This window comes from Carcharodon carcharias, chromosome 12 (genome assembly GCF_017639515.1).
Source record: "Carcharodon carcharias isolate sCarCar2 chromosome 12, sCarCar2.pri, whole genome shotgun sequence".
Taxonomy (NCBI): Eukaryota; Metazoa; Chordata; class Chondrichthyes; order Lamniformes; family Lamnidae; genus Carcharodon; species Carcharodon carcharias.
This window is the reverse complement of record NC_054478.1, coordinates 80,349,621-80,369,905: the sequence shown is the minus strand read 5'-3', so window position 1 is coordinate 80,369,905 and position 20,285 is coordinate 80,349,621. Positions and strand designations below refer to the sequence as shown.

Below are 20,285 nucleotides of genomic sequence, written 5' to 3'. Positions count from 1 at the left end.
CAGTGACTGTGGCATCTGATGAGGCTGTGATGACTGGGGAGATGCCAGCCGTGGAACTGGCTGCTCCCTCCCTGTCGGCCAGCACAGGCTCCACTGGCCAGAGGGCTACTGCCAAGGTCATCAAGGCCATCAGGACAGCAGAGTCAGCAAGCTGCTTCCAATGCCGATGCCAGCGAGGAGGGAGCACCAAGACGTAGCACTCGCAAACGTAAGTTTAAGACACCATGAGCACGAGCACAAGGCCATGCGTGATCTTCTGTTCTGCAATGTTTTGTTTATGTTTACTAGTCTGGGGTTGAAGACCAGGGAAGGGTCTGTTAATTTGTTTTGACTGTCAACATGGGGAATTTTCTTTCGTTCATAATGGCCTGAATATGCTTTACCTTTTTTATTTAATGTGGTGCAGGATATGCCAGTACGTAATGCTGGATGTGGGTGGCTTGGAGCTTTATTGCACAGGCACTGAGTGGACTTTGGGGTCAAAGGAAAAGGTCATCGCAGATATACAGGATGGAGGCAGCAACCCTGGCATGAGGTGGGAGCGGTTATTTGGCAGCCTAGCTGAAGGAGTGTTGGATCAAAGCATCCCTGGTGTCCCTGCCTGGAGATTAGAGGTCTGCCTCCACACCCTCAGTGTGCTCCTCTTCTGACTCACCGCTGGATTCATCATCTGTGGCCTTTGGAGCTGCCTCTTCCTACAGTGGGTCCCCCCTTGGCTGTGCCAGATTGTGGATAGCACAGCATGCAACCACTATCAGTGACACCCGCTCTGGGGGTATTGTAGTGCTCCCCCTGAATGGTCCAGGCATCGGAAGTGAATCTTCAGAAGACCAATGGTTCCCTCGCTTGTGGAGGCATGGCTCCTGTTATACCGCTGCTCTGCCTCTGTTCTTGGGTGGCAGAGAGGCGTCATTAGCCACCTTTTCAAGGGATAGCCCTTGTCACCCAGCAGCCATTCATCCAGTCGGGCTGGAGTACTGAAGAGCCTTGGCACCTGGCACTGTCTCAGGCTTTACACATCATGAGAGCTGCCGGGTATCTTGCAGAGACTTGTAGAACATGCATCCTATGGTCACACACTATCTGCATGTTCATGGAGTGGAATCCCTTCCTGTTGACGAAGGCATCCAGCTGAACCGCTGGCGCCTTGATGGCCACTTGTGTGCAGTCGATTGCACCCTGGATGCGGGGGAACCAAGCAATCGCTACAAAGCCTCTGGCTCACTCAGCCCGGCTGGCCTCATCCATACGGAAATGAATGAAAGTCAATACCTGCCGAAACAGAGCTTATGTCACCAGCTTGACGCAACAATGTACAGCTGATTGGGAGATTCCACACAGATCCCTCACTGACCCTGGAACGAGCCAGATGCATAGAAGTTAAGGGCCACTATGACCCTCAGAGCCACTGGCATGGGGTATTCACCCACCCAGCCGGAGGTGATCTCAGGCCAAATCACCTGACAGAGTCACCCTCTCCCTTGAGAGGCAGAGCCTCCTTCGGCATTGCACCTCGGACATATTGAGGAAGCTGCATCGCTGCCTGTAAATCCTGGCGGCATGATAGTGGCATCTTCTGTGGCCCCTAACGCCTTGGACTGCCAGCTGGCCCTGCGCCCCTTTTGCTTGCGCCTCTACTTCCACAGGTCGCTTCCCTGGAAGGTGCGCTGAGACACCTGGCCTCCTCTCCCTTCTCCCCCTCTCTTCCTCCTCAGAGGAGGTGCCACCAGTGGAGACCACAATCCCCATTACCAGGGTACCAGAAGGCTGTTAAATACCTGGAAGGGTCCACACGGTCTGAATTCTCCAGGGTCCTTGGAGACACCAAGGAGTCCTGAAATGAAGCATGGAAATGTTAACAATGAAACCCCAAACAGAGATGAAGCTGCTATATACCAGTAAGTCACCAGCAGCAAACCATCTACCAAAACTCCTCACTACTCACACTGGCAATGCTACTGACCCTTTTTATCCCGCCTGTGGATGAGGTTTTTGAAATTGTCAGCTGGCCGCCTGCCCGTTTTGCCTGTGCGATGAACAGAAAATCGCAAAGGCTACAAAAAAATTGGCATCAATTGCCTTTTCAATGGCCTTAACTGGCCTCTTAGTTAATGGCAGATGCAGCTCCGGCACCCGCGCAGGTCTGCCAACAACTGCACGATGACATTGAGATGCTCATCCAATGTCTTTGCACGGTGTTTTACGCTCGAGCAGGTCAGCCGCGCATCCACCCAAACAGCAAAAAATTCTGCGCACTAAATTTGTTACCCCTCGATGCCTTTCTTTAATGCAACACATTCTGGAAAGGATATCATTACTGCAGCTGTTTTCTATAACTTCAGAGCACTACAGAACACTTCACAGACTATGGGCACACAAAATATCTTTTATTTTTCAGTCAAATTTTCTGGACAGTTTTACAGTAAAACTACAAAGTACAAAATGGTGACAATCACATCAACCTACCCAGAATATACGACAATAGAGATCCAATTGATCATGAGTTAAAAAGAAAATCATACCAACTGGATATATTCACAATCCAACTGGTATTGTATTTTCCTTCTCAGACAGTTGTATGATATTTGGCATCCATGAAATTCCATTTGGAGCTCTCGCTGAGGCTGCTCTAAATGATGGATTTAATTGAGCAGCTCCCTCCTGAAAGTCAAACCTCAAAATAGTGGTTCTCACATAGAGGGAAAAGTCCAATGAAAATAGGAATGTCTACTTTGAAGCAGCTAAATCCCATAGTAACAAATTAAGTTTATCTATATGGTAAGTATTGAAAGTACAGTCCATACATGTTATTTTTTACAGAATGAAGTACTTGGACTTTTTGAATGGTTCAGTGAGTTTATCCAGTAAATAGCTGAGCACAACAAAGTCTGCCTTCAAACAATTAATATTATGTAGACTGTGATTTTTTTTTCTTCTTTCACAGGATGTGGGCATCACTGACAAGGCCAACATTTATTGCCCATCCCCAATTGCCCTTGAGAAGGTGGTGAGCTGCCTCATGAACTGCTGCAGTTTATATGAACAAAGACATATGAACTGATGAATCAGGTGCAGGATTAGGCCATTTGGCCCCTTGAGCCTGCTCCGCCATTTAATAAGATCATGGCTCATCTTATTGTGGCCTCAACTCTACTTTCCTGCCTACCCCCTATAATCTTTGACTCCCTTGTCAATCACAAATCTATCTAACTCAACCTTAAAAAATTTTCAATGGCCCAGCCTTCACTGCTCTCTGAAGAAGAAAGTTCCACAGGCTCTCGATCCCCTAAGAGAATTTCTCCTTATCTTAGTCTTAAAAGGGACTTTCCTTATTTTTAAACTGTGACCCCTAGTTCTAGTCTCTTCCACAAGAGGAAACATCCTTTCAGCATCCATCCTGTCAAGTCCTCTCAGGATCTTACATGTTTTAATAAGATTACCCCTCATTCTTCTAAACTCCAGTGGATACTGGCCCAACGTTTTCTCATAGGATAACCCCCTCATCCCAAGAACCAGTCAAGTGAACTTTCTCTGAACTGGTTCCAATACAATTATGTCCTTTCTTAAATAAGGAGACCAAAACTGTACACAGTAATCTAGTTGTTCTCTCACCAATACTCTATACAATTGTAGCAAAATGCTTTTATATTCCATTCCCCTTGCAATAAATGACAACATTCCATTTGCCTTCCTAATCACTTGCTGAACCTGCATACTAAGTGGATGTGACTCAGATACCAGGACACCCAGATCCCTTTGTACCTGAGTTCGACAAACTCTCTCCGTTTAGATAATATGCTGCTTTTTTTTCTGCCCAAGTGCACGAATCCACATTTTCCCACTGTATACTGCATCTGCCAAATTTTTGCCCACTCACTTAACCTATCTATATCCCTTTTCAGACTCTTTATGTCCTCTTCACAACTTAGTTTCCTACCTATCTTTGTGTCATCAGTAAACTTAGCAACCATACATTCGGTCCAATCATCCAAGTCATTGATATAAATTGTAAATAGCTGAGGCCCCAGCACTGATCCCTGTGGCACTTCACTCGTTACATCTTGCCAACCTGAAAATGATCCATTTATGCCTACTCTCTGTTTCCTGTTAGCTAAGCAATCCTCTATCCACGCTAATCTGTTACCTCTACACCATGAGCTCTTATTTTGTGTAGTAACATTTGATGTGGCAACTTGTCAAATAACTTCTGGAAATCTAAGTATACCAGATTCCCCTTTATTCTTGTTGCTTGTGACTTCCTCAAAGAACTCTAATAAATTAGTCAAACACAATTTTATAGTCATAGAGGTCCACAGCACAGAAAAAGGCCCTTCGGCCCATCGAGTCTGCACCGGTCAAACAAGTACCTAACTATTCCAAACCCATTTTCCAGCACTAGGCCCATAGCCTTGTATGCCATGGCATCGCAAGTGCACATCCAAATACTTCTTAAATGTTATGAGGGTTTCTGCCTCTACCTCCTTTCAGGCAATGAGTTCTGGATTCCCACCACCCTCTTGGTGAAAAAATTCTTCCTCACATCCCCTCTAAACCTCCTGCCCCTTACCTTAAATCTATGCCCCCTGGTTGTTGATCCCTCCACCAAGAGGAAAAGTTCCTTCCTGTCTATCCTATCTATGCCCCTCATCATTTTATACACCTTAATCATGTCCCCCCTCAATTTCATCTGCTCCAGGGAAAATAACCCCAGTCTATCCAATCTCTCCTCATAACTGAAACTCTCCAGCCCAGGCAACATCCTGGTAAATCTCCTCTGCACTCTCTCTAGTGCAATCACATCCTTCCTATGATGCAGATTCCAGAACTGCAAGTAACACTCTAACTGTGGCCTAAACAGCGTTTTATACAGTTCCAGCATTACCTCCCTGCTCTTACATTCTATGCCTCGGCTAATAAAGGCAAGTATCCCATATGCCTTCTTAACCATCTTATCTACCTATCCCGCTACCTTAAGGGACCAGTGGACATGTACACCAAGGTCCCTCTGATCCTCGGTACTTCCCAGGGGCCTACCATTCATCGTGTATTCCCATGCCTTGTTTGTCCTGCCCAAGTGCGTTACCTCACACTTATCAGGATTAAATTCCATTTGCCACTGATCAACCCATCTGACCAGCCCATCTACACTCTCCTGTAATCTAAGGCTATCTTTCTCACTATTTACCACCCCACCAATTTTCGTGTCATCCGCAAACTTACTGATCAATCCTCCTACATTCAAGTCTAAATTGTTTATATATACCACAAACAGCAAGGGACCCAACACCGATTCCTGTGGAGCCCCACTCGACACAGGCATCCAGTCACAAAAACAACCCTCGAACATCACCCTCTGCTTCCTGCCACTCAGCCAATTCTGGATCCAATTTGCCAAATTGCCTTGGATCCCAAAGGCTCCTACCTTCGTTATCAGTCTCCCATGTGGGACCTTATCAAAAACCTTGCTTAAGTCCAAGTAGACTACGTCAAATGCATTGCCCTCATCTACACACCTGGTCACCTCTTCGAAAAATTCAATCAAATTGGTCAGACACGACATCCCCTTAACAAAACCATGCTGACTGTCCTTGATTAATCCCTGCCTCTCCAAGCGTAGATTAATTCTGTCCCTCGGAATTGCTTCCAATAGTTTCCCCACCACAGAGGTTAGACTGACTGCCTATAATTCTCTGGTTTATCCCTTCCTCCCTTCTTGAATAATAGTATCACATTCGCTAACCTGCAGTCTTCTGGCACCTCTCCTGTGGCCAGAGAGGTATTGAAAATTATTGCCAGCGCCCCTGCTATCTCCTTCCTTGCCTCACTCAACAGCCTCAGATACATTTCATCTGGGCCTGGAGATTTATCTACTTTTAAGCCTGCCAGACCACATAGAACCTCCTCCCTTTATGTGCTAATTTCTTTAATTATATCACAGTCCTTCTGCCTGACTTCCATACCCACGTCGTCCCTCTCACTTGTGAACATCGACACAAAGTAGAACCCTACCTATGTCTTCCGGCTCCACACACAAATTACCACTATGGTACTTAATGGGCCCTACTCTTTCCCTAGTTATCCTCTCACTCTTAATGTACTTTTAAAAAAACTTTGGATTTTCCTTTATTTTATCAGCCAATATTTTTTCATGCCTCCTTTTTGCTCTCCTAATTTCCTTTTAAGTTCCCCCCTACACATTCTATACTCCCCTAGGGTTCTGCTGTTTTGAGTCCTCGGTATCTGCCATAAGCCTCCCCTTTTCTCTTTATCAATCCTGTATATCCCTCAATGTCCAGGGTTCCCTGGATTTGTTGGTCCCATCCTTTGTCTTTACTGGAATATGTTGGTCCTGTACTCTCCCTGTTTCCTTCTTGAATGAGTCCCACTGCTCTGACGCAGATTTACCTAAAAGTAGCTGTTCCCATTCCACTCTGGCCAAATCATATCTGATCTTATTAAAATCGGCTTTCCCCCAATTTAGAACTCTGATTTCTGGCCCATCCTTGTCCTCCTCCATAACAACCTTGAATCTAACAGAGTTATGATCACTATCTGCAAAATGTTCCCCTACTGATACCTCTACCACTTGCCTGGCTACATTCCCTAAAATTGAATTCAGGACTGCCCCCTCTCTTGTACGACCTTCTACATAATGGCTTAAAAAGCTCTCCTGGATGCATTTTAAGAATTCTGCTCCCTCTAAACCTATCACACTATAACTAACCCAGTTAATGTTGGGGAAGTTGAAATCCCCCATTATTACTACCCTATTATTTTTGCATTTCTCTGAAATTTGGCAATATATCTGCTCTTCTATTTCTTGCTGATTGTTTGGGGGCCTGTAGTACACTCCCAGCAATGTGATTGCTCCTTTTTTGTTTTTCAGTTCTACCCATATGACTTCATTTGAGGAGCCTTCTAAGATGTCATCCCTCCTTACTGCTGCAATTGATTCTTTGATCAATATTGCGATACACCCTCCCTTTTTACCTCCTTCCCTGTCTCACCTGAAGACTCTATATCCTGGAATATTGAGCTGCCAATCTTGCCCCTCTCTCAATGATGTCTTGTGACAGCAATGACATCATACTTCCATGTGTTAATTTGTGCCCTCAACTTATCTCCCTTATTTGTCAGGCTCCTTGCATTAAAATAAATACCATCCAACCTTGCCAAACTCCCTTGTGCCTTAAGTGGCCTATAATTTCTCTGCCTTCCAGACTCACTTGGTCTCTCTTCTAATTTTGGCTGTGCGCCTCCCCCTGAACCTCCTCTCAGGATCCCATCCCCCTGCCAAGTTAGTTTGAACCCTCCCCACCAGCATTAGCAAACCTCCCCGCATGGATGTTGGCCCCATTCCAGTTCAGGTGCAAACCATCTGTCTTGTACAGGTCCCACCGCCCCCAGAAACAGTCCCAGTGTCCCAGAAATCTAAAGCCCTCCCTCCTGCACCATCTTTCCAGCCATGCATTCATCTGGACTAACCTCCTATTTCTATACTCACTAGCACGTGGCACCAGAAGTAATCCAGAGATTACTACCTTTGAGGTCCTGTTTTTCAGTCTGTTTCCTAGCTCCCTAAATTCTGCTTGCAGGACCTCATCCCTCTTTCTACATATGACGTTGGTACCAACATGTACCACAATCTCTGTCTGTTTGCCCTCCCCCTTTAGAATGCCTTGCAGCCATTCAGTGACATCCTTGACCCTGGCATCAGGGAGGAAACATACCATCCTGGAGTCATGTCTACGGCTGCAGAAACGCCTGTCTGTTCCCCTGACTATCGAGTCTCCTACCACTATTGCTCTTCCCCTCTTTTCCCTCCCACCACTATTGCTCTTCCCCTCTTTTCCCTCCCCCTCTGTGCAGCTGAGCCACTCATAGTGCCATGAGCGTGGCTGCACTCCCCAGAGGAACTGTCACTCTCACTGTTTTCCAGCACAGGAAAATGGTTCTGGAGCGTGATGCACCTTGGGGATTTCCTGACTACCTGCCTGACACCTTTCTTCTGACTGATGGTCACCCATTACCTCTCTGTCTGCACTTCCGCAAGATGTGGGGTGGCCACATCTAAAAACGTGCTATCCATGAAACTCTCAGCCTCGCGGATGCACCTCAGTGCCTCCAGCTGCCGCTCAAGCTCCGAAACTCAGAGCTCAAGTAGCTGCAGCTGGTGGCACTTCCTGCACACGTGGTCGGTCAGAGCGCAGAGTGTCTTGGACTTCCCACATGTTGCAGGCGGTACATAACACAGGACTGAGCTGCCCTGCCATGTCTCTAGTTGAAAAAAAACCCTTTCTTCAAGTTAAGTACAGTAAAAAAATGTTAATTTATTTATGTATTTTTCATAAAAAACTAGAACCCTTACCTTTCCTTAGCTTAATCTGTTTTAAACTGGAGAAAAACACTTACCCACTCACCAATCAGCTCTCACCTGTGTGCTGAAGTTACTTTTTGAAGTGACCGATTCGCTGCGATGCTGAATGCAGGACGCTCTTCCCAGACTGTTTCACCGTAATGCTGACTGCGAGACACTCTTCCCAGATTGTATCACCATGATGCTGACTGCAGGACACTCTTCCCAGACTGCTTCACAACGATGCTGACTGCAGAACACTCTTGCCAGGCTCCAATTTTCCTTTCAAAAAAACAGGTTGACTCTGTCTGATTGCATTGAGATTTTCTAAGTATCCGACTGTATCTACCTTAATAATAGATCCCAGAATTTCCCCCATGATAGATGTTAAGCTAACTGGCCTGTAGTTTCCTGCTTTCTGTAACACCCCCTATCTTGAATAGAGGATTTATATTCACTATTTTCCAATATGATGGGACATTTCCAGAGTCTTGGGAATTTTGAAAAATTAAAACCAATGCATCTACTAACTCAGCAGCTACTTCTTTTTAAGTTCTGGATTTGGCGTTGGTTTTAATATTTGTAGTGAAATGATAGCAAGAACCATAAAGCCAGTCTGAAGGAAAGCAACTGGCTGATCATTGTAAGGATGGAAATGCTAAACTTTTCAGGACTGTTGTAGTTAGGATGGGCAGGGTCGTCCAGTTGAAGCACTCGTGGATTAGCAATTCTTGAAGAGCTCTCATAGCCAGGAGCACTGGTGGGGTTAATGCTGCTCAAGTTCTTCCTCCTCTTCTTCCTTCCACTCCCCTCCTGCACATTTTGTAACTAAAGTCGTGTAATGGCTGGTCCCTCATGATGGCAACGTTATGCAGCAAATAACAACAAATTTTGTACAGGAGCCATGTGGGAAAGTTCCTCCTGAAGAGTCTAGATAGTGGATGTGTTGATTGAGGATGTTGACTGTCTGCTCAGTTACATTTTTGTGGTGTAAAACCTCTAGATGTAGGCCAGGTCTGAAACAAAAAGCCTGGCTTTTTGACTGGAGTTATGAGCTATGTCTGATGGGGACCACCGTTGTTGTCCAGCAACCAGCATGTGACCTGGCGGTCTGGTTACAATAGGAGGAGCATAGAGGATGAATGTAATTTGTAACTGCTGTTGGAAAATCAGGTACAAACCTCCGTGACATGCTGCTGTGGTCATAAATAAGCTGGAGATGCCAGGATGTTGACAGTGAGGCCACAAGGCAATGTGGGTACAGTCTATACTGACTTGCTGGCTGGAAAAGCCGTCAATGCGGATGAAGCCTCATACTATCTCGTCCTCCTTTTCTCCGTCTATTGGAAAAGATGCTTTTAATCCACCTGACATCGAGAGCCTCGGAGATCTCTCTGACAGAACATGTAACCTTGTGTAAAGAATGGCATACCTTGTTTGAAATGCAATTTTGCAGAGGAGACATGGGTTATGCAACACATATGTAATTGCAGATCTGGCAGAATGATATCCAAGATGTCTTGCAAGCTGAGGATGAAAGAAAAGGAAATGCCTTATGTACTCAGTTTTATCTATGTATAGGAATAATTAGCTCAGAATCATAAGGAAGCCATTCAGCCCTTGTCTGCACCAGCTCTTCGAAGGAGCAATTTATTTAGTGCCATTCTCCCATTTTCTCCTTGTAACCCTGAACATTCTTCCTTTTTTAGAACACTGTCTAATTCCCTTTTGAATGCTTCAACTGAACCTGCCTCCACCACACTCAAGACAATACAATCCAAATCCCAACCACTCACTGCGTGAAATTTTTTTCATGTCACTTTTGCTTCTTTTACCAATTATGTTAAATCTGTGCCCTCTTATTCCAGATCCTTTCACAAGTGGGAACCGTTTCTCCCTATCTACTCTGTCCAGACCCCTCATGAATTTGAATAAGTATATCAAATCTCCTCTCAGCCTTCTCTTCTCCAAGGAAATCAGTCCCAATTTCTCCAATCTATCTTCATAATGGAAGTTCCTCATCCCTGGAACTTATGCACTCTCTCCAATGCCTTCACATTCTTCCTAAAGTGCAGCACTGGACACAATGCTGTAGCTGAGGTCATTCTAGTGTCCTACTCAACATAATCTCCAGGCTCTTGTGCTCCATGCCCCTATTTAAAAAATACTGTATACTTTATTAACTGCACTGTCAACCTGTCCTGCCACCTTCAGTGACTTATGCACTTAAGCCCTTCTGCTCCTGCACCCCCTTTAAAAGTTGTACCCTTTATTTTATATTGTTTCTCCATGTTTTTCCCACAAAAATTAACCGCTTCACACTTCTCTGAATTGAACTTCATCTGCCACCTGTCTGCACATTCCGCCACTTTGTCTATGTCCTATTGAAGTTCGACACTATCCTCCTCACCGTTCAGAATGCTTCCAAGTTTCATATCATTACAAACTCTGAAATTATGCCCTGTACACCAAGGTCTAGGTCATCAATATATATCAGAAAGAGCAAGAGTCCTAACACCAACCCCAGGGAAACTCCACTACAAACCTTCCTCCAGCCCGTGAAACATACATTAATCACTACTCTTCTGTTTCCTGTCACTCAGCCAATCCCGTATCCATGTTACTACTGTCCCTTTTATTCCATGAGCCATAACTTTTGTTGGGAAATAGAGACAGTTTAAGTAAGTTTTATATTTGTATTTGCGGGTGTTAGGAATGAGTTTTAGCTTGAGTGTTTAAGTTTGATTTGTATTTCTGTATCTGTGTTAAGAAAGGTTAAATTGAATTTTATTTTCACTTTAAAAGGAGCTTGCATTTCTAATGAGAATTTTACGAATGTTGCAGCTAAGTTAAACAAACAAGTGTAGAAAAAAAGTGCTGTTGCCGAGCAACAGGGGTCCAGAAAGACAGGTCCTTTCCACAGACACACACACAACTAGAAAAGCAGTTTGAATTCAGTTTTTGAAGACAGCTGCCAGGCAGAAGGAGATATCTAGATACCTAGAAGGGGCAGCTAGCCAGTTCCAAGCTAAAGTTGGTTGAAAGTAGCTGCCAAGGAGAGACTGCAGTGATAGGGACAGATAGCCAGTCCCAAGCTGAAGAAGAATGTCCCCAAGAATCCAGGAGAGTGGAACAGGGGAAAGTCTCAAGCAGACCTTCTAGTCAAGGGAAGGACACGAACCTGGAAAAGGTCCTGCTAATGAAGTTAAGAGTGAAGGGCAAAGAGAAAGGCTGCAAGCTTCAGATTTAAAGGGACAAAAGCTGCAGAAAGCAGATTTAAAGTGAGAACAGCTTGCTAGAGGCAAGAAGGTCAGGAGAGACAGCTGAAGGTCTGTAACTCTTTGCTATGGACATGTGAAACAGTTGTGTACAGTTGATGGCTGAGTCAGTGAGAGGGAGTGCATGGAAGAAAGCTTGATTGCATGTGGTAACACAGGGAAGAGGCACATCAGAAGGAGAGTTCAAAACCCTGGAGGTGAACCTTTGCAGAAGGCATTGAAAGAAAGCATAGGTTTGGGAGAAGATTCCAAGGCGAGTTCTTGGAAAGTGGAGACTGGAAACCCTCGTGTGAAAGACGGAGTTCAGTGAGACCGGTTGGCTCATGGTGTGACATGTGTCTGGGGGAGTTAATGAGAGATCCATAGCATCTGTCTGGGGTGCCATCTGTCACTTCGTTTCAATGTGAGGTGTGACTGATGACCGGTCACCAGTTGGTTTCCATGGGCTGTGCTTACTGTTAACATTAGAGAATAAGATAGCTTTTGTAACATGTGTTATCCTTATGAATCTGTATATATCTGTAAAGGTATGGTTGTGGGTGAAGGAATATTGTAATATAGTTAATCTTGTTTAATAAATGTTTTATGCTTTTATTAGAAGTTCATTAGCTATTGAAAGTTCATTAGCTGACTTTGGTGACTCTGTTCAGTAGCCCTTCTCCACGTACCTAAACAAACAAATTAAAAGTTAGGATTTATCAAGCTGGATTCCACTCTGGGATCAGGCTTGTCCAGGGGTAACCTCAGCTGGGATCATAACACTGCTCATAAATCTGTTGTGTGGCACTGTATCAAATGCCTTTTGAGAGTTCATTTATACCACACTAACTGAACTGCCTTATCAACCCTCTCTTGTCATATCTTCAAAAAACTCCAGCAAGTTAGTTAAAAATGATTTTCCCTTAATAAGTCCATGCTGGCTTTCTATAATTAACCTGCATTTGCCCATTTGACTATTCATTTTATTGCGACTTGTTGTTTCTAGAAGTTTCCTCACCAGCGAAGTTAAACTGACTGGCCTATAGTTGCTGGGCTGCAATTCTCCAGCCCGCAGGCACCAGCCCCCCGAGTCTAAGGAAAACTGAGAAATTATGGCCAGTGCCTCCACAATTTTCAATCTCACTTCCTTCAGTATCCTTGGATGTATCTCATCTGGTCCTGGTGCCTTATTCACTTTAAGTGGATGATAAGTATTCATAGAAACAGAAAATAGGAGCAGGAGTAAGCCATTCGGCCCTTCCTGCCTGCTTCACTATTCATTATGATCATGGATGATCATCCAACTCAACAGCCTGGTCCCACTTTCTCTCCATATCTTTTCATCCCTTTCACCCCAAGAGCTATATCTAACTCCTTCTTGAAAACATACAATGTTTTGGCCTCAACTACTTTCTGTGGTAGTGAATCCCACAGGCTCACCACTCTCTGGGTGAAGAAATTTCGTCTCATCTCAGTCCTAAATGGTCTACCCCGTTTCCTCAGACTGTGACCCCTGGTTCTGGACTCCCCCGCCATCGGGAACATCCTTCCTGCATCTACCCTGTCTAGTCATGTTAGAATTTCTGTGAGATTCCCCCCTCATCCTTCTGAACTCCAGTGAATATAATCCTAACCGACTCAATCTCTCCATCCCAGGAATGTCAGTCCCGCCATCCCAGGAATCAATCTGATAAACCCTTGCTGCACTCCCTCTTTAGCAAGAACATCCTTCCTCAGATAAGAAGACCAAAACTGCACATAATATTCCAAGTATGGTCTCGCCAAGGCCCTGTATAATTGCAGCAAGACATCCCTGCTCCTGTACTCGAATGCTCTCGCTATGAAGGCCAACATACCATTTGCCTTCTTTACTGCCTGCTGCACCTGTATGCTTACCTTCAATGACTGGTGTACGAGGACACCCAGGTCCCGTTGCACATTCCCCTCTCTCAATTTATAGCCATTCAGATTTTGCTACCAAAGTGGATAACCTCACATTTATCCATCTGGCATGCATTTGCCCACTCACTCAGCTTGTCCAAATCACCCTGAAGCATCTCTGCATCCTCCTCACAGCTCACCTTCCCTCCCAGCTTTGTGTCATCTGCAAATTTGGAGATAGTACATTTAGCTCCCTCATCTAAATCATTAATATATAATGTGAATAGCTGGGGTGTCAGCACCGATCCCTGTGGTACCCCACTAGTTACTGCCTGCCATTCGGAAAAAGACCCGTTTATTCCTACTCTTGGTTTCCTGTCTGCCAACCAGTTTTCTATCCATCTCAATACACTAGCCCCGATCCCATGTGCTTTAATTTTACATGCTAATCTCTTATGTGGGACTTAGTCGTAAGCCTTCTGAAAGTCCAAATAAACCACATCCACTGGCTCCCCCTCATCAACTCTACTAGTTACATTCTCGAAAAATTCCAGCAGATTTGTCAAGCATGTTTTCCTTTTCGTAAATCCATACTGACTCTGTCCGATTCTGCCACTGTTTTCCACGTGTTCAGCTATTAAATCTTTTATACTGGACTCTAGAATTTTCCCCATTACCGACGTCGGGCTGACTGGTCTAAAATTCCCCGTTTTCTCTCTACCTCCCTTTTTAAATAGTGGGATTACATTAGCTACCCTCCAATCTGTAGGAACTGTTCCAGAGTCTATAGAATCTTGGAAGATGACCACCAATGCATCCACTATTCCTAGGGCCACTTCCTTAAGTACTCCGGGATGTAGATTATCAGGTCCTGGGGATTTATCAGCCTTCAATCCCAATAATTTCTCCAACAGCATTTCCCTACCAATACTGATTTCTTTCAGTTCCTCCCTCTCACTAAACCCTGTGTTCCCCAACATTTCTGGTATGTTATTTGTGTCCTCCTTTGTGAAGACAAAACCATAGTATGTATTTAGTTGGTTAGCCATTTCTTTGTTCCCCATTATAAATTCCCCTGTTTCAGACTGTAAGGGACCTACATTTGTCTTCACCAATCTTTTTCTCTTCACATACCTATAGAAACTTTTAGTCAGTTTTTATGTTCCCCACAAGCTTACTCTTGTATTCCATTTTCCCGTTCTTAATCGATCCCTTGGTCCTCCTTTGCTGAATTCTAAAGTGCTACCGATCCTCAGGTCTGTTGGTTTTTCTGGCCAATTTGTATGCTTCTTCCTTGGATCTAATACTATCTCTAATTTCCCTTGTAAGCCATGGTTTGGCCACCTTTCCTATTTTACTTTTGCGCCAGACAGGAATAAACAATTGTTGCAGTTCACCCATGTGCTGTTTGAACGTTTGCCTTTGTCTATCCACCGTCATCCCTTTAAGTAACGTTTCCCAATCCATCATAGCCAACATGCGCCTCATACCATCGTAGTTTCCTTTATTAAGATTCAGGACTCTAGTCTCAGAATCAACTATGTCACTCTCCATCTTGATGAAGAATTCTATCATATTCTAGTCGCTCATCCCCAAAGGGCCTCGCACAACTAGATTGCCAATTATTCCTTTCTCCTTACACAATACCCAGTCTAGGATGGCCTGTTCTCTAGTGGGTTCCTCAACATATTGGTCCAGAAAACCATCCCGCATACACTCCAGGAATTCCTCCTCTATGGTATTGTTACTAATTTGATTTGCCCAAGCTGTATGCAGATTAAAGTCACCCATAATTATTGATGTTCCTTTACTGCGTGCCTCTTTGATTTCCTGTTTAATGCCATTCCCAACATCACCACTATAGTTTGGGGGTCTATATACAACCCCCACTAACGTTTTTTGCCCCTTAGTGTTTCTCAGCTCTACCCATACAGATTCCACATCATCGGAGCTAATATCTTTCCTCACAATTGCATTAATTTCCCCTTTAACCAGCAATGCAACTCCACCACCATTTCCTTTTTGTCTGTCCTTCCGAAATACTGAACACCCCTGGATGTTCAGTTCCCTTCCCTGGTCACCCTGCTCTCATGTCTCCATAATGCCGACTATATCATACCTGTTTACCTATTTGTGCGGTTAATTCATCCACTTTATTGCAAATGTTCCTTGCATTAAGATGCAAAGCCTTAAGGTTTGTCTTTTTAACATTACTTATCCTGTTCTCACTATTTTTCACTGAGGCCCTGTTTGATTCTTGCCCTTGATTTCTCTGCCTCACTTTTCTTATTCCCCTTTCTGTCTTTTGTTCTTGTCCTAGATTCCTTGAATGTCCTTGATTCTTGATTCATTTAATATCGTAAGCTATGCGTTCTGCCTCCATGCATAAATGTCCTTATTGGTCCTTAATCAGCTCTTTTTTTGATTGTATTCATTCATTGGATGTGAGTATCGCTGGCAAGGCCAGCATTTATTGCTCATCCCTGACTTTGAGAAGGTGGTGCTGAGCTGCCTTCTTGAACTGCTGTAGTCCATGTGATGTAGGTACATCCAGTATTTTGACCCAGCGACAGTGAAGGAATGACGAAATGGTTCCATGTCAGGGTGTTGGGGAACTTGCAGATTGTGGTGTTTCCATGCATCTGCTGCCCTTGTACTTCTAGGTGATAGAGGTGACAGATTGGAATGTACTGTTGCAGGAGCCTTGGTGAGTTGCTGCAGTGCATCTTGTAGATGGTACGCACTGCTGCCACTATGTATTGGTCATGGATGGAGTGAATGTTCAAGATGGTGGATGGGATGCCAGTCAAGCGGCTGCTTTGTCCAGGATGGGGTTGAGCTTCTTGAGTGTTGTTAGAACTGCACTCATCCAGGTAAGTGGAGAGTATTCAATCACACTTGTGCTTGTGCTTTGTAGATGGTGGAGAGTCAGAAGGTGAGTTACTCCCCTCAGAATTCCCAGCCTCTGACCTGCTCTTGTAGCCACAGTATTTATATGGCTGGTCCAGTTCGATTTCCGGTCAATGTTGATAGTGGGGGATTCAGCAATGGTAATGCCATTGAGTATCATGGGCAGATGGCTGGATTCTCTCTTGTTAACAAAATGGAAAAGGTAAGCCCAGAATATTATTTTAATTAAATTATAGTAAAATAAAGAGAGGCTTTATAAGATGGTAATTTTGGGACTGATATCAGGAAATTGTTCTTCACATAATATGGTCCATGTATGAAACAGACAAAGCAAGTGAAAACCTGAAATTATTTCAGAAACAATTGGAAACTACAATAATTTAGTACAGAGGGATCAATAAGGATGGGTCAAATGCCCTTCCTCATCCATGTTGGAGATGGTCATTGCCTGGCATTTGTTGGCATGAATGTTACTCCTCCTCCTTTTGCCATTAAATGACTAGAAAGACTTTGGGGATTCCCTTTCATGTTGGCTGCCAGTCTCTTTTCATACTCCCTCTTTGCTTCTCTTATTTGCTTTTTCAGCTCCCCTCTGTTCTATCTTCAGCCTGGTTCTCAATTGTATTTTCTACCTGATATCTGTCATAAACACACTTTTTCTTCTTTATCTTAATTTCTATCTCTTTTGTCATCCAGGGAGCTCTGGCTTTGTTTGCTTTACCTTTCCCTTTTGAGGGAATATATCTTGACTGTGCCCGAACTATCTCTTCTTTGAAGGTAGCCCATTGTTCAGCTACCATTTTACTGCCAACCTTTGATTCCAAATTATTCGGCCATACCCAATCCGTTCTTACCCCACTGAAATTGGTTTTCCCCCAGTTAATTATTCTTACTCTGGATATTCTTTGCCCTTCCCTTCTGCTGATCAATTGCTACTCAAGTCCAGAATCTATCACACATTGTGTGACTAATGTCTACCTTCATGATGCCATCTTCTAGCTTATGACATCTTGTTACTTTTCCAGCGAGCCCCTCATCTACCTGTTCAAATTGGTGTCAGACTACAAGACGAGACTGCTCCTGCACCTGAAGAGTCATCCCAAAACTTAAAAGCTCCCTAGAGTCCCAAAAGACTCGTGATACCCCAGTACCACTGGCCTCTCCATCCTTCAAAGTAGCAGGACAGAGACTGCATAGTTATTGACAAGGGAAAACAGTGATAAAATAGAATAGTCTGGGCACAGTGAAACCACTTTATGATATTAAGTCCAGAGTATATCAGGCAATTCACATGACCATTTTCTCTTAACACTAATTCAGCCCCAACGAAGGAGATTTCAAAGTCTTCCCTCACTAGATGTATTTCCTGTTCCAGAGCACACATTGTCTGCCAATCCCTTTTGCCCTGAATCCACCACTGACTGCAATTTCCTCCCGCTGGTTACTCTACCGCACAATTTCCCCTTTTACAGTAAACACCTGATTGCAATTCCCATCTGCAACATTGCCCTCCCACTGGATGATATGTCCATGATTAATCCACGTACCACTATCCATTTACATTCCCCATCCCAACACTCCCTTTCAGCTTCTTCCCACTCCATCTTTATTTTCCCCTTTCCCTTCCTGCTTCTTCTCTTCTACTTTCTTTGCATCCTTTTCCTTTCTCCTCTTTTTTCCATACCTTCCCCCCATTATCCCTTGCCCTCTAACCTAGCTTGATTGCAGAAACAGACTTGGGCTCCTGATTACAATAAAAGAATAACTTGCATTTACATACACCTTTAACATAGTGCAAAGTGCTTCACAGGAACGTAATCAGACAAAATTTGACACCCGTATGCAACACTGGGAGATTGACTAGTATAAAATTAAAGATTTTGTGAATGGCTTCTTGTAAAACAAACATTTATAATGGAAGCCCTATCAAAAAAAATTGTAATGGGAAGGCATATGTATACATTTCACTGACAAAGTTTCTTGATGAGGCAACTGAATCATTCACTGAGGGAGACAGAGAAAGGGAAGACACATTCAGAAAGATGCACTTTCAGGAACCAATCAGAAACATCACATTTACTGCTTGTGCAGATCTCTTAGAATGCTACAAACCAGTACTGCCTGGTGTGGGATTCCTCAACTCACTTGGTGCTGTTGGGCCCGCTTTCTAATAGGCAATAGATAGGTGTAATCATGTTGTTATGAATGCTGCATATTTTATTTCGTTTTAATCCTTATTTTGGTTATTAGTAAAAGGAACAATAGGAACAAGAGTTTAGCCACTCCAGCCTGCTCTGTTAGTCAATTAAATCAAAGCTGATCTACATCTCAACCTCATTTACCTGCCTTTTGCTCCATATCCCATCATAGCCTTACTTAACAAAATTTCTATTACTAAGAAGAAAATGGTCACTGTAAAGAATACAACCAATGCATCCATTATCTCTACTACCACTTTTTAAAAATATCATAGGATGCACACCATTAGATCCAGGGTACTTATCAGCTTTTATTTCCATTAGTTTTCTCATTACTTTTTCTCCAGTAAGTGTGATTAATTTAAGTTCCTCCCTCCCTTATGCCTCTTGATTTTCTACTATTCTTGGGAATAGTATCTTTTTGTATCTTCTACTATGAAGACGGATACAAAATACTTGTTCAAAGGCTGTACCTAATCCTCATTTCCCATGAATAATTCCGCAGTTCACCCTCGAAGAGACCAATGCTCACTTTAATTACTCGCTTCCTTTTTTTGTTATTCATTCATGGGATGTGGACTTCGCTGGCTGGGCCAGCATTTATTGCCCATCCTTAGTTGCCCTTGAGAAGGTGGTGGTGGTGAGCTGCCTTCTTGAACTGCTGCAGTTCATGTGGTGTGGTTACGCCCACAGTGCTGTTAGGAAGGAAGTTCCAGGATTTTGACACAGCGACAGTGAAGGAACAACAATATATTTCCAAGTCAGGATGGTGAGTGACTTGGAGGGGAACTTCTAGGTAGCGGTGTTCCCATCTATCTGCTGCCCTTGTCCTTCTAGATGGTAGTGATTGTGGGTTTGGAAGGTGCTGTTGAAGGAGCCTTGGTGAATTCCTGCAGTGCATCTTGTAGATGGTACACACTGCTGCTACTGCACATCAGTGGTGGAGGGAGTGAATGTTTGTGGATGTAGTGCCAATCAAACGGGCTGCTTTGTCCTGGACGGTATCAAGTTTCTTGAGTGTTGTGGGAGCTGCACCTATTCAGGCAAGTATTCCAACACACCCCTGACTTGTGCCTTGTAGATGATGTACAGGTTTTGGGGAGGCAGGAGGTGGGTTACTCGTCACAATATTCCTAGCCTCTGACCTGCTCTTGTAGCTACAGTATTAATATGGCTAATCCAGTTCAATTTCTAGTCAATGGTAACCCCCAGGATGTTGACAGTGGGAGATTCAGTGATGGTAATGCCAATGAATATCAAGGGGTGATGGTTGGATTCTCTCTTGTTGGAGATGGTCATTGCCTGACACTTGAGTGACTTGAACGTTACTTGCCACTTGTCAGCCCAAGCCTGGATACTGTCCTGGTCTTGCTGCATTTGGATATGGACTGCTTCAGTATCTGAGGAGTCGCGAATGGTGCTGAACATTGTGTAATCATCAGCGAACATCCCCACTTCAGACATTATGATGAAACGAAGGCCATTGATGAAGCAGCTGAAGATGGCTGGGCCGAGTACACTACCCTGAGGAATTCCTGCAGTGAAGTCCTGGAGCTGAGATGACTGACCTCCAACAACTGCAATCATTTTCCTTTGTGCAGAGTTTTTCCCTGATTCCCATTGCCTCCAGTTTTGCTAGGCTTCCTTGATGCCACACTCGGTCAAATGCTGCCGTGATGTCAA

General features: G+C 44.0%; 1 protein-coding gene across 4 annotated transcripts in view; it reads right to left on the bottom strand.

The window, feature by feature from the left end:
- The window catches only part of LOC121285103 (solute carrier family 40 member 1-like), a 107,782-nt gene that overhangs the window by 68,677 nt on the left and 18,820 nt on the right, over window positions 1–20,285 (bottom strand). Inside the window, exons 2-3 of one of the 4 annotated variants that reach the window (XM_041201249.1) lie at window positions 9,789–9,883; window positions 8,435–8,638 (exon numbers count right to left, since the gene is read on the bottom strand). Coding sequence is in view for 1 of the 4 variants with exons in the window: in XM_041201245.1 (XP_041057179.1) it covers window positions 9,789–9,837 (49 nt within the window). In the remaining 3 variants the exon portion in view is untranslated. Of the gene's footprint in view, window positions 1–8,420; window positions 9,889–20,285 lie in introns of those variants that run through there. The other 3 variants (XM_041201247.1, XM_041201245.1, XM_041201246.1) reach the window with 3 other exon arrangements.